This window comes from Vicia villosa, linkage group LG6 (genome assembly GCF_029867415.1).
Source record: "Vicia villosa cultivar HV-30 ecotype Madison, WI linkage group LG6, Vvil1.0, whole genome shotgun sequence".
Classification (NCBI taxonomy): Eukaryota; Viridiplantae; Streptophyta; class Magnoliopsida; order Fabales; family Fabaceae; genus Vicia; species Vicia villosa.
The window spans coordinates 130,800,337-130,814,784 of NC_081185.1; the positions used below are offsets into that span (position 1 = coordinate 130,800,337).

A 14,448-nucleotide genomic window follows, 5' to 3' on the forward strand; every position below is an offset into this window, starting at 1 on the left:
CGGTTAACTTAAAATTAATATTACATTTTATCATCAAGGGATAATTTAGGATGTTTAAAATATCACTGATCGATCTCGCAACCATCACTTTCACCTCGAAGCTCAAATTTGTCGATCTCGCAACCATCACTTTCACCTCGAAGCTCAAATTTGTTGAACTGATCTTTGGTTTCATAACTGTGAAATGTACATCACATAACTTTTAAATTTTCATTTGTCTTCAAGTCAAATTTTTGAACTGTATCTTCTATTTGTTGTCAATCGAGGGTGAACGATAATTGAGCTTCATAACTCTTTGATTGTTTGGGTATTGACGCAGTAAAGCGGCAAGCAAAAGATTCAAAGTATTTTAGAATTTATCTGTGTTCACAGAGAACGGTGGAGGGAAAGAATGTCATTCAACGGTTTCCTCATTTTTGAGCTCGGGTTTAAATGAACTAAAAGTAAAAAGTATCAATTATATCAAAAGAAATATTTATGTTAATTTATGTTATTCTTCTTATTTTTGCAATTGTTTCTAGTTTATGATAACAAGAAAGATTCTGGATTTTAATATCCAAACAACCCCTTGAATATTATTTCTCGTTTCTTTTGTCTTTTAATATCCAAACATCAAAGAGAGTATACCTTTACGACCTTTCAAACGCAAAACGAAATAAGCTCGATAGAATTAGAGATAAAATGCATAACTGCATATATATGTGAATCCATGGCTAGTGGCCAAAATATTCTTATATGCTTTAATGATCGTCTTCACTCTTCAGTAAAGAAACGTCAACCCCTGGCAAGCAACAATGTTAGCGCGGGACTGGATGTTATTTTGAGCTACTTGGCTGAACTCGTCTATACTAGTAGCATTTATAAAAGAAGTTTCTAAGACTAAAGATATCCGCAACTACTACTCATCTCAAAGAAGGCTCTACTTTGACATACTATATGTAAGCAGAAAACTCTACTGAAATCAAATTTTCGCATAGAAATAATAGGATCTTCGCCTTTAGATTTAGGAAAGCTCTCGGCTGCTATAGGATCTTCGCCTATAGATTTAGGAAAGCTCTCGGCTGCGTTTTGCAGCAGCAACAACAGCATTCATCAGTGTTCCACGGAAACCCGCTTTTTCCAACTCATGAACGCCTGCAATTGTTGTCCCGCCAGGAGAAGTAACATCATCCTTGAGCTGTCCTGGATGCTTCCCACTAAGGGTTGCCATTGATGCTGCTCCTAGTACCTGGAAAGCACAAGTACATTAGTCAAGAGAACAAATATAAATATATAGGAAGAAGAATGGTGTTTCAATATAGGTAAGGTATGAAGATGTTTAGCCCCTACAACAGTAAGTCCAGTAGGATTCTTGCTGCCACATATTCAAGCAGCAGCAATTTCGTTAACTGTAACCGTATTTTTAGTTTATTGGTCTTCAGGTATATATAAGTTGGACAACTTGATTGCATAGATTCATTTTACAGGTTGCTTGCTCACTCTAGCCAATAACCACAACAAGTTTTAATTTTAGCAGTTATCTTACTGTTGCACCGAGATTCACCCTCTTCAACTTACTTAAAAGACAAGTTTTAATCTTAGCAAACTAGGAATATCCTCCTATAGAATGTTGAAATGATTTTACTCTTCAAACTGTTAAAAAAAGACAAATTGCAACATATATATTTAATGCATCTCAAATTTTCATTTCTTTAAATCTTGCATTTTAACAAAACGGGTAAGAGTATAGGACAGTTCCAGAGCAAGCATCACCCGAATTTTAGACACAGTTAAATGGACAAAAGAATAGAAATTAACTTACAGTCTGAGAAGCTAGACTTAATGCAAGATCACGTGGTAGACCAGCTGCTACTCCTCCATCAGCCAGAGCCTCTATTGCTAAATAAATATAAGCAGGACCACTGCCACTGAACAATTCAGGAAAATAGAACAGATTTTAGTAAATAAAACGAACTTGCTTTAACTTGGGGTTTCCATGAATAATGCAGAATCTGTAGTGGTTGACATAAATCAAACTCCCACGTACACACATGACCAAAACAAAGAAAAAAGACAATTATTGCAGAACAGAACATTTTCAGGTCCCAGACACTCTTATTTTGTTCTCTCAAATACATGGACAGCTAAGAATAAGATTTGTATGGGCATGACAGAACTAGTATCCAACCCGTCCTTCTCCTCTGTCTTTGTACCACACCCTATCATCTCTTCAGAACTTTTGTCCATCACGGATAAAATAAAATTTCTCGGGGATTTGATATAGAGCTCAAATATTATTCTTCTGTTGTATAAAATGAGATTTACATACCTTAGACCAGTTATAGCATCAAAATATTTATCATCAGCTTTCCATATTTTGCCAATTGACCCAAATAATTGGGATATAAGATTCGCATCTTCTTCTGTTGCAGCTCCTCCCAAGCTCATAACTGTTATAGTTTAGCTTAAGTTAGTTTATCCATACAGTAAAACTTTGTAATTGTCAACAATGTAAATTGATAAGGAAAGAAATGCAATAAGTAATATCCATGGTATACTAGAAAAACACGATAACATACGGAATTATCATAATGAATAAAAGAAGGCATTCTTGATCTTGTGATTATTTACCCATACAACTTGTACATCCAAAGAAAAAAAAAATAAAGCAAATGCCAGGACTACAAGATCAAACTTCTATAAATTTATACATCAAAGAATACATTCCACCCTTCATAAAAGTGAAGAGTAAAACCAATATCACAGACTATTATCATCAACCAATAGTAACTTCTAAATTATGAAAGAGCCTCATTCATCAAACCCAAATCTTGAAGTGGATTTGTTTCAATATGCAAATATGTTTTCAGTAAAGTGTGAGATTAGGAATGTAACATCACATGCTTGGTTCAAGGATTAAAAAATGTATCCCAGGTATGATGGAACCTCATGAATATACTACTTCGTTTATGTTTTTTTCTGTTTTACAATCACATCATGAAGGGCGGAATTTATATTCGCATAGGGAATCAAAGCCATTTTAAAATCTAACCAACTATAACATCCCACCTTCGTCATATTCTACCATTTTAATTTATTTTTATTTTTATTAACATAACTAAATACAAATTTAAATATTTCAAGGTATATTTAACTTCGGGAAATTATTGGTGATAATAGTATTCCCAAAAATCTCATTCCAGATGTCTGACTATAACTTGAAACAAGCCCCCTCTTGCAGCCATAGTTAACAATTATCTCTTCTCATAGTATGCTTAACAGTGCACACTGTTAATTTTAGAAAATCATACCATACAAATACTAAATACCAGTCTACTTTCAAATGCAGGGATAGGCTCCAGAACACATAGAACACTAGCTTATGTTTAAATTAAATAAGTTGTCTCATAGACAACTTTCTATGCCAAAATAGTGTTAAAAATATCCTGTCAATGATGATGAACTAGACAGCTGACAGGAGCAGACGAACAGTGGCAAACACGGCGCGAAAGTATACAATTTTTACAGTATTTGTCGTTGTTAGTTAAACAATTTTTCTATTTAGAAGTTTAATAAAATTATGCTAAACAACTCCATCTGCACTTTTACGTTGCCCCCCAAATTTTCAAGACTCACAAAGCAATAATATGAATTATAACTGACAATTTAGAATTCAGAATGAAAACTCTGGAACCAAATGATTCAAGATAAGTCACACAACACACCGTCCAAACTCTCTACATAAAGAAAACATCTGAAGAAGAAAAACAATATGTTCTTTAAGTGCAGTAAAAATTGGCAATACCTGATGCCGCCTGGCCAACTGCAGCAGGTGTATTAGGCATTACCCTTACAAATCTGTCATGGCCAGCCCATTCCTGCATTTTTTGAAACAATTATTTCAATAAAAATATGCAACCTAACTAAATCTGTAAAGGCTAAAGAAAAGGAAACAAGTTCACAAAGAAAAAAGCTACTTGCACACAATCTGCACAGCTCCAAATAAGATTTGTAAGGGTAATCTCTACAATCTCTCATTGTGGACAAATGTATTCTCTATTTTGAATAAGCATTGTTAGAACTTGGTCAGCTTTGGAAGTACAAGCAAATGACTTATAGAACTCAAGGCAAAGTGGAGAATTGTAATGCATGCCTTGAATAGATTACATAATTATAAATTACATTCATCACTTGATTTGTGGAATATTGTTTATAACCACTGGTAACAGAAGCTTGATATGCAGTTTTCTCTAGTATAATAAATAGGTTTGTATTCAATCAAAATAGCAGAATTAAAAAGAATAAGAGATTGCAGAGAATTCTTGTTTTGTCATTTGTTATTCTTTTTTCAATAATAGAGATACTTATTTCATCAAATACGATTTATCATAACAGAGTCAACAGCATAAATTAATTCATTTATTTCCAGAAATTCAATTAATATAACTTTGGTTGCTACAAGTATTTGTTTGCGTAGATTAATCTCTAAATACTTTTTTTTTCCCTCAAATTCAAACTCATCTAATACTAAGTGTCAAGCTGAATTACAATAATTGAAAGAATACATTTGCAAAAAAGTTGAGATATTTAGGAACTAATTTGGCTATACGGACATTCTTAAGCATATGAACAGAATACAAATTGACCAAAACTGCCACATAAATAACCAAATCACACATTAAGGTGTTTATAAATTGATTTAGACTTATTTTATGATAATTAAGGTGTTTATAAATTGATTTAGACTTATTTTATGATAATGTATGATTCGTTATGATTGCTCATAAATTGTTTTCAGCTTATTTACGGCAAATAGACTATACATAACTTGTATAAACAGATTAACTCAAGCGTGTGTAGATTTAATAATAATGATAATAATAAATTATACTCTAGTTAAAAAATGACTGGATTCCGTTACCTGAAGATCTTTCAACTTGATTCCAGCAGCAACAGAAACCAAAAGCTTGTCCTTAGTTAAAAGCGGCTTCAATTTCAACACAACGTCTTTCACTGCAACAACAAAGCAAGTCAGTAAAACGACGACGTTACTTCCCAAACAACCCTGAAATCGAGGAAATACCTAATTGAGGTTTAACCGAGAAAACGACGACGTTGCTGGCACGAACGACCTAGAGAGAATGAATCAGAAAATGATAAAATGAAAACGGTGATAAAGAGTAAAAGAGTTGAAATGGAATACGTCGTCGTTTGATGAAAGGACGGTGATGCCGATGGACTCGAAGGCGGTTTTACGAGCGGGGTTAGAGTGGGCGGCGGTTACGATGCGGGAAGGGGGTAAGACGCCGGAGCGGGAGGCGCCTTTGGCAATGCTCTCAGCCATTTTTCCGGCGCCGATGAAGCCGAGAGTGTAGGAATCGGAGAGGATTTCCATGTTGAGTTACGTGACAGATGAAATGCTGGTGTTTGTTTCAGTCAGTTCTTGTGAAGTAGTGAAGTTGCCACACGTGATGATGGAATTTATAGTTTTTTTTATCAGTTAGTTTATCGTTTTATTATTTATTTTAAAACTAAATTAAATTGAAATGTGAAGACATATTTTGGTGTCTCACAAATAGGGGTGTTCATTGGTTCGGGTAAATCCGAACCAACCGCAATCCAAATTAAACCATAGTGTTTGAGTTGGACATTTTTTCAGTTCGGGCAACAACTGAACCAAACCAATAAAATCCAATGACAATTGATTCGGGCATCAGATTTTGAATTTTCTATCCGCAAACCCAACTCAAACCGATCATAATTAATTACCATGAAAATTACTATCAAACATTCAACTTCAACAAGAAAATAGTGAAATGTTGTATGTGGATAAGTTATGTTATTTGAATTAGTTATCAAAAATTATTAGTGTATTATGGTAATTGAGCATAGAGTTACGAAATACATTTATTATCATATTAACTCAAGTTACTAATTATAGATTCAAAAGTCTTTATGTTATATGTTAGATATTTTTAATCTATTAGGTAAAAAGTGTTAGTTTTATAAACACTATTAATACTATTTACTTATATTATTATGAAAAATTAATTTCCATAAATAAATTATTATTTTTTAAAATATTTTTGCATTGTTTATCTACTCGATCAGTCCAACTCAAACCAACTCGTTGTTTCTCGGTTCGGTTCGATTTGGGCTTTATCGCAAAAACTTACAAATTCAATCCAAATCAATCCATATAATTTTAATCGGTTTGGATATCGGATTCTCTCGAAACCAAACCAAACCGAATCAAACCGACCCGCGAACACCCCTACTCAGAAACATTACACAAGCTAATTTAATCTCTCACAATATTTCATTCTGCTAATATTTTTTTAGTTTTTTTTCATATTTTTAAACACTGAAATGTTGGATTTTTTTTATTTTTCATTTTTTAAATACTAAATTGATTTTTATTTTTAAACAATTATGAATTAATAATATCAAAAAAGCCAAAATAATTTTTTATAAGGAGTCGAACCCAAGATCTTTAAAAGTCATCTATGTGTCTTTACCACTAGGCCAATGTACATTCATGACTAGTCATATTCATGATTTCTACAAATATTAACCAATTATGTACATAAATTTTTATCCATGAAGTCTCAAACCCAAGTCTTTTCAGGTTAAATTATATTCACCTTACAACTAGACAAATCAATTTCTATTGTTAATAAAGTCACTATCATTTACAAATAGAAAATTCAATTTTTATTGTTAGTAAAGTGACTATTATTTACAAAAAGATAAATCAATTTCTATTTTTAATAAAGTGACTATCATTTACAACTAAACAAATTAATTTATATTGTTAGTAAAGTGATTATCATTTAAAACTAAACAAATCAATTTCTATTGTTAATAAAATGATTATCATTTTCAACTAGATAAATCAATTTCTATTGTTAGTAAAGTGATTATCATTTACAATTAGACAAATCAATTTCTATTTTTAATAAAGTGATTATCATTTACGAGTAGAAAAATCAATTTCTACGGTTAATAAAGTGACTATGAGTAACAACTAGACAAATCAATTTGTATTGTTAGTAAAGTGCCTATCATTTATAAATAGACAAATCAATTTCTATTGTAGTAAATTCACTATCATTTAATCTGAAGTGACTTGGGTTCGAGATTCTATTGGTGCAAATTTTGCATTTTTTGTTTTAAATTCAGAATTGTTTAAGATTATTATAAATCATAGGAATTATTTATTATGAATGTACATTGGTCTTATGGTAAAGACGTAAGATGTGATTTGAAGGTCTTGAGTTCAACTATCTATAAAAAACAATTTTGACTTTTTTATATTATTAATTTATAATTTTTAAAAAATGAAATTAAAAATAAAAATCAATTTTTATATTATTAATTTATAATTTTTTAAAAATGAAATTAAAAATAAAAATCAATTAAGTATTTAAAAATGAAAAATAAATAAAATCCAACGTGGCAGTCCAATCACGGTTTAAAACTAGAAAAAAACCGGTTTGAAAAAAATATTAGCAGAAGGACTAATATGGTCCGGTTAAATTTTGTAAGAGATTAAATCGAGTTCATTTTATTATGCAGGACTAATTTGGGTTGTGTAATTTTTGTGAGAGACCAAAATGAGTCTTCACTCTTTGTTTTATTATATTTTTATTTAAAATTATTCAATGAAATATCAAATAATTTAAAATTTTACAAAATTTAAGGACTAATATGGTCCGATTAAATTTTGTAAGGGATTAAATCGAGTTCATTCTATTGTGAAGGACTAATTTGAGTTGTGTAATGTTTGTGAGGGACTAAAATAGGTCTTCACTCTTAAATTAAATATTTATTTATAATTTAGAGAAATTTGTAAGTAAGTAATTAAAATTTTTAAATTATATATTCTCATTAAATTTGGGAATTTCTTACTAGACCCCTTGAAACTCTCACGCACCACTGAATTGACAAAATTGTCCATTTGATTTCTTAGATGTATCTCCGGAAGCATTTTATTTACATTTGCGTGAAGATATTATGTAGATGCACATACGGAACACACCGTCGATACACCTGCGGAATAAATCCAAAATCAGCAAAACAACGGAAAAAAAACATTCATTGATTAAAATCGACATTACCTTGAAATTCCAAACAAAAAATTAATAACTACATCTAAGAAATTACAACAGTTAAAACAATTTTATCTGATTCATGCATCATTTGAATGACAACAATGTCGTTTTCCACTTCATCTCACCAACGTTCCATTTCTCCTGTCTCAAGTGAGGTCTTTGTTCTAATTAAGCCTCTGAATCCTTCAGATGACTTCGCCAGGTTTATACTCCCCTCCAACCAAGACATCAGAGCCCTTTTTAGTTGGTCCAAGAAATGAATGTACCAAAATTTCATGTAAATCAGGGGTTTGAGAGGAGAAAAAACTACATGTCCGTCCCTTTTGAAAATAATTTGCTTAGGAGCGGGTCGCTTGGATGATGATCGCTGCCATGATGATGCCTTAGGAGATGCCATGAACTAATTCTCTTGATAAATTTTTGTGTTTATGTGTAATACACACTAGAAACCCTAACTTTATAAAAAACCTTGGTGAATATGGACCACGTATTCTCTATCACAGAACATTCATGCATAATGTGGGCAATGCAATTGAGAAAGATGCAATGGATAACGATGAATATTTAACTGAAATTGAGTCTTCTCTTGCTCCCTTTGATTTGTTGCACCAAAAAGTTGGAGCTTTGGAGTGGAAAAATGATATTAATGAAGTAGGGTTTTTTAGGGTGGTGAGTGAGTGTTGAAGAAGAAATGTGACAATGGGGAGTGATCATGCTGGTTCAAACTATATCAAATGCTTCCGTATGTACATCTACGGAATATTTTGGCGCTAACTCATCCGTAGATGTACCTACGGAACAATCACTGAACTGAATTTATTTGTAATTTTTGCCAATAAACACTAGTTTAAAATGCTTCCGTAAATACACCTACGGAAAAAACCAAATTTTTTGAAAAAAAAATATTTCTGGATGTGCATCTACGGAACCAAAGAACATAATTGGAATTTCGTCAAATAACTAAGAGATTCAAGAGGTGGATTGAAAAATTCTCTTAATCTCCCAGTGCATTTTTAATAAATAATTTATTATATAATTATTAAATAATTAAAATTTCATCATTTAAAAATATAAAAATATTGAATCTCTTTAATTTTTAACAATGATAAATAACATACACAATAATTTTTTATAAAAAAATATTTGAAAGACTAATCACTTGTATATAGTATATACTAAAGAATTAATTTGTTAAAAAAGTGTTTAAAAGATTAATTTATTATAAATACTTAATTTAATAGAGAAAAAGATGTATCTTGCTAAAGATATTTTTTAACCAACCTGTTTTCTTTATGAGATTAATTACTTAACCAATATGATGACGAGAACAAGTGGACCAATCCGAGGCCAAAAGCTTGTATGACTCATTTTATTTTTCGTCTCAAAAGTTGTATGACTCATTGTTGTCATATTATGTGACAGTGACTCGTTGAGAAAAGATATCATTTTGCAAAATGTAAAATCATCAAATATAGTTAGGTCGAGGAAATTTTCAAAACATAAAATCTCTATTCATTTTTATATTTGTGATTTGAAAAAAAAATTCATACACAAGTTCATATATATGTCGACTTCAATATTCAGAACCGGCCCAAGGGTAAGATACGGAGTACCCTGTACAAATCCTGTTCACTGTCATCCTTAATCACACATTTACATAGAATGGAATAGTTGTATGAATTTTTTTATTAATATAATTCTCACTACTAATTCTGTCATATTTTGATTCTCTTTCTTTAGAAATTAAAGCTACTTTTATATATAAAAAAGGGTTAATACTACTTTACCCCTGTCATATAGGCGAGATTCGGTTTACCCCCTTCTAAAAAAAATTATTGGACAAATTTTGTAAAATAAAGATTTCATCAAATTTGACCCTGATCATTTTTTTTTGGCCAAGATTCTTAGAATCTTGCCTACATGACATTTTTGGTAGTGCTGACTGTACAGCACATAAGCAATGTGGCACACTCAGCACTGCCACGTGGAATTTAATTTTTTTTTAAAAAAAAATTATTTATTGATTATTTATTATTTTTTTTAAAGAAAATTTTTTATTGATTTTTTTTAATTTTTTTTTAATTTTTTTGTTGATTTTTAAAATTTTTTTTTTTAAATTTAATATATTTTTTTAATTATTATTTAAAATTTATTTTTATTATATATAAATTCGCAGGTATTTTCAAATCCGCAGGTATTGTCAAATTCGCAGGTAAATCCGCATGTATTTTAAAAGGTAAATCCGTAGGTAATTTTAAATTCGTAGGTAAATCCGCAGGTATTGTCAAATCCGTAGATAAATCTGCAGGTATTTTAAAATCCGTAGGTAAATCCGCAGGTATTGTCAAATTCGTAGGTAAATCCGCAGGTAAATTCGCAGGTAAATCCGCAGGTATTGTCAAATTCGCAGGTATTTTTAAAGGTAAATCCCCAGGTATTGTCAAATTTGTAGGTAAATCTGCAGGTATTGTCAAATTCGCAGGTATTTTTAAAGGTAAATCCCCAGGTATTGTCAAATTTGTAGGTAAATCCGCAGGTATTGTCAAATCCGTAGGTGAATCTGCAGGTATATTTATATCCGTAGGTAAATCCGCGGGTTATGTCAAATTCGTATGTAAATCCACAGGTACTGTCAAACATTTTTTTAAAAAAATAATAAATTTTTTTTTTTAAAAATCAACAAAAAAAATATTAATTTTTTTTAAAAAAAATATTAATTTTTTTTAAAAAAAAATAATAAAAAAATTTTAAAAAAATATCAACAAAAAAAATAAAATCCATGTGGCAGTGTTGTGCCACATTGCTTATGTGTTGTACAGTCACCACTACCAAAAATGTCATGTAGGCAAGATTCTAAGAATCTTGGTCAAAAAAATTGATCAGGGTCAAATTTGATGGAATCTTTATTTTGTAAGGTTTGTCCAATAAATTTTTTTTAGAGGGGGTAAACCGAATCTCGCCTATATGGCGGGAGGTAAAGTAGTATTAACCCTATAAAAAACAAACTCGGTTAATTTTATTTAAATTTATAATATTTTAAGTGGGTTTTGGATTAACCACAACCTTTTCTGTAATTCTTTCCTTTTCTCATTATATGGCCCCTTATTAAAAAGGCTTAATTACTCAATTTTTTGTATCAAAATTCTAATAGGGTAAAATAGTGTTCACCCACAAGGTAGGAGAATCATGTGAGATAATTGTCGTTAAAAAGTCATGGCGTGCTAGCTGGACTGGCATCACATTCGCCAGTTAATTATATTAAATTTCGTTCGCAATTTGTCCCCAACTTTGATTCATCATTTTATTATTACATAACAAAGCATATGTAACCCGAAATGAGAATATTTAAACTAAAGTGAAGTCATCCTATATGTCATTGAACATAATAAATATTCCATCATTCTTCTTCAAAAAATAAATGGTTAATAGTACTTTATCCCCTGTAATATGAGCGTGTTTCGGTTTACCCTACCGTTGCCAAAGGCAGGTTTTGGCAACGGTTTTTTTGAAAAAAATGTTGCCAAAAGGTAGGGAGGGGAAAAGCAAAATTCGCTAATATTACAGGGGGTGAACTACTATTAACCCAAAAATAAAATAAAAATTCAATCCCTTCACTATAAATGGTCCATCGTAGTGAATAGTGATTGTGGAAATCATCTGGAGATGGCAAAACTCTTTGTGAATCAGGGAAAGGAATATGCAAATGCAAGGCCAAGTTATCCACCACAACTCTTTCAATTTATAGCTTCAAAAACTCCTTCTCACAATCTTGTTTGGGATGCCGCCACCGGAAGTGGCCAAGCCGCCAAATCTGTACGCTTTCTCTTCCATATTCTTGTTTTACATATATAGTCTCAAATTGATACCGATATTTATAATTATGTTTCATTTATATATTTTTTTAAAGTATTATCAATGTTGACGGATTGTGTTTCTGAATGTTTTTTTTATCACTTTCTTTTCTTTTTTTTCATTTTCTTACAAAAGTTGTTCCGTTTTGGGTTTATGACGAAGAATGTTTTTCACGTGGAGACAGAGAACAAAATTTTTCAAACTGGGACATGAGATATATTCATTTTTCATGAAATTTGTTCAGTCTAAATTAGGATAATATTCATAATGAATATATATTTTTTAATTTTTTGTGTAAATTTATTTCTCATTTTATATAATTAAACAAATGTAAAATATATGCAATGTTAGTAAATGGAAAAAAGAAAGAGATCAGTATGATTATTTTAAATTATTTTATTTGATGTTAAAAAATTTGATTGTCATTATTCTGCTGAACATAGATCAAATAGTGTTAAAATAATATATTCATGATTTCAGTTAGCTACATTGTACAAGAATGTGATAGCCACAGATGTTAGTGAGAAACAGCTTGAATTTGCAACCAAACTCCCTAATGTGCAATACCAACTCACCCCTTCCACAATGTCAATTCCAGAGGTTGAACAAATTGTAGCACCACAAGGAACCATAGACCTTGTCACTATAGCTCAAGGACTTCATTGGTTCAACCTCCCAAATTTCTATAAACAAGTCAAATATGTACTCAAAAAACCTCATGGAGTCATTGCTGCTTGGTGTTACCTTTTGCCAATAATTAATGATGAAGTGGACATTTTATTTGATCAATTATATTATACCGATTCAAAACATTATTGGGATTCGGCGTGTAAATTGGTTGAGGAGAATTATAGAAGCATTGATTTTCCTTTTGAGGTGGTGGACGGAGTTGATCATACGGGGCCGTTTGAGTTTGTGACGGAGACGTTGATGAGCTTTGATGGTTTGTTAACTTTGATAAGATCGTGGTCGGGTTATCAGACAGCGAAGGAAAAAGGAGTGGAGCTTCTTCGGGAAGATGTAGTTGAAGAATTTAAGGTTGCTTGGGGGGAAGATCGTGGCCCTAAAACTGCTAAGTTTCCAATTTATCTGAGAATTGGAAAAGTTGGAAATGTTTGAACATGTCTTGATAGTTACTTTCTAGTTCTTGATTTGAATGTGTAATGAATGTGCAACATCAGGATAACAGAAAGATGCAAAATTATTTCTTTGTTAAGTTAGAAATAAAATGTTGTGATTGTTTGGTGATGTAAATTTAAACCAAATGTTATCAATCTTATTTAACATATGTTACTGCTTCCACAATAGGAATTTTAATTCTAATTCAACTTATTAGTTGCTATGATCACTTTTAATGTTTGTAAATGTTTAAAATTCCTTTTTATATGTAACTAGTTAATGAGTCTAATAGTGTATATTACTATTAATCATGTAGTATGTCTTATATAAATAGAGAACACATTTTAAAATGACATGGTTAGTAGTGATGAAACATATTGTATTTTTGTTCTTTTTAATTTTTTACTCTCTGAAAAATGTAGGCCGGTATAAAAATTAAATATTTTAGTCTCTCAACTATCAAATTTTTTCACTTTTATCCTGCATTTCTTTCTCATTTTGATTTCAATAATAGTGATTAAACACGTGTTTTTTTAATGAGGTATAATTCAAAATGATGATATGCTGTAGATCTAGCACTACTAGAAATACTCTGTTTTCATATGGATTTTAGTTAAATTTCTACCGGAAACACATTTCCTGCAGTTTTTTGTCCTCAGTTAAAATCTTCGTGAATAATATTTTCGGCAGGTAATTCCGCAAGTAAATCTGCAGAAAATAATCTGCAAGAAACTATCCGCTGCAAATTTTAATTCGCAGGTACTTTCTATCTCAAATTACATAATTTTTTATTTTAATAAACTTTCGAAACATTGTAAATTATATATTAAAATAACCATAATATAAAAAAATTATAATTTAAAATGTTTTCAATTTAAATTACTAATGTGACATTTTAAATTTTTTTATGATAACTTGTTGACAAATGACTCTAAAAATCAAGCTATTACTAATCATTTGTCAACGTCAACCAAGTTAAAAAAGATAAAACAATCCAAATTACAACCAAGTCAAAAAGAAAAAAATACAAATTAAAATTCACTGCTAAGGTCTTCTTCATCTGATTCATCGACGTCATCTTCATTTGTGTGATCACTTTCATTAGTGGGTTGTGGTGGATGAAAAGACTATGTTGTCTTTAGATGACTTTCCAAATGCAATAGAATGTAAGTCAAAATTATATTAGGCAATGTTTAGATTACCTGAAATCATCAGGAGCCATAAGTGCAAATGCTTCAACTTTTGGAAGAAAATCATAAAATTCATCAAGAAGATTAGGACGGCCTTGCAAAAGTGTACTAGTTTGTAGAAGTTCAATTGTGACAAATCAAACACCAAAATAAATAGACATATGTGAAATTTAAAAAGACAACAAGAATATTAT

General features: G+C 30.7%; 2 protein-coding genes across 2 annotated transcripts; one reads left to right on the plus strand and one right to left on the minus strand.

Annotated features, from left to right (window-relative positions):
• Positions 1-670: 670 nt before the first annotated feature.
• LOC131612387 (pyrroline-5-carboxylate reductase) lies at positions 671-5,448 on the minus strand. Its single transcript, XM_058884186.1, has 7 exons — positions 5,183-5,448; positions 5,063-5,111; positions 4,901-4,992; positions 3,785-3,857; positions 2,309-2,429; positions 1,802-1,907; positions 671-1,228 (listed from the first exon to the last, which is right to left on the minus strand). The coding sequence occupies exons 1-7, from the start codon at positions 5,372-5,374 to the stop codon at positions 1,046-1,048; spliced, it is 816 nt and encodes a 271-aa protein (XP_058740169.1). The 5' UTR covers positions 5,375-5,448; the 3' UTR covers positions 671-1,045.
• A 6,067-nt stretch (positions 5,449-11,515) lies between these two features.
• Positions 11,516-13,268, plus strand: LOC131612388 (uncharacterized). The gene is made up of 2 exons (XM_058884187.1): positions 11,516-11,906; positions 12,426-13,268. Exons 1-2 carry the CDS (start codon positions 11,757-11,759, stop codon positions 13,062-13,064), a joined length of 789 nt encoding a protein of 262 aa, XP_058740170.1. The 5' UTR covers positions 11,516-11,756; the 3' UTR covers positions 13,065-13,268.
• Positions 13,269-14,448: the final 1,180 nt, after the last annotated feature.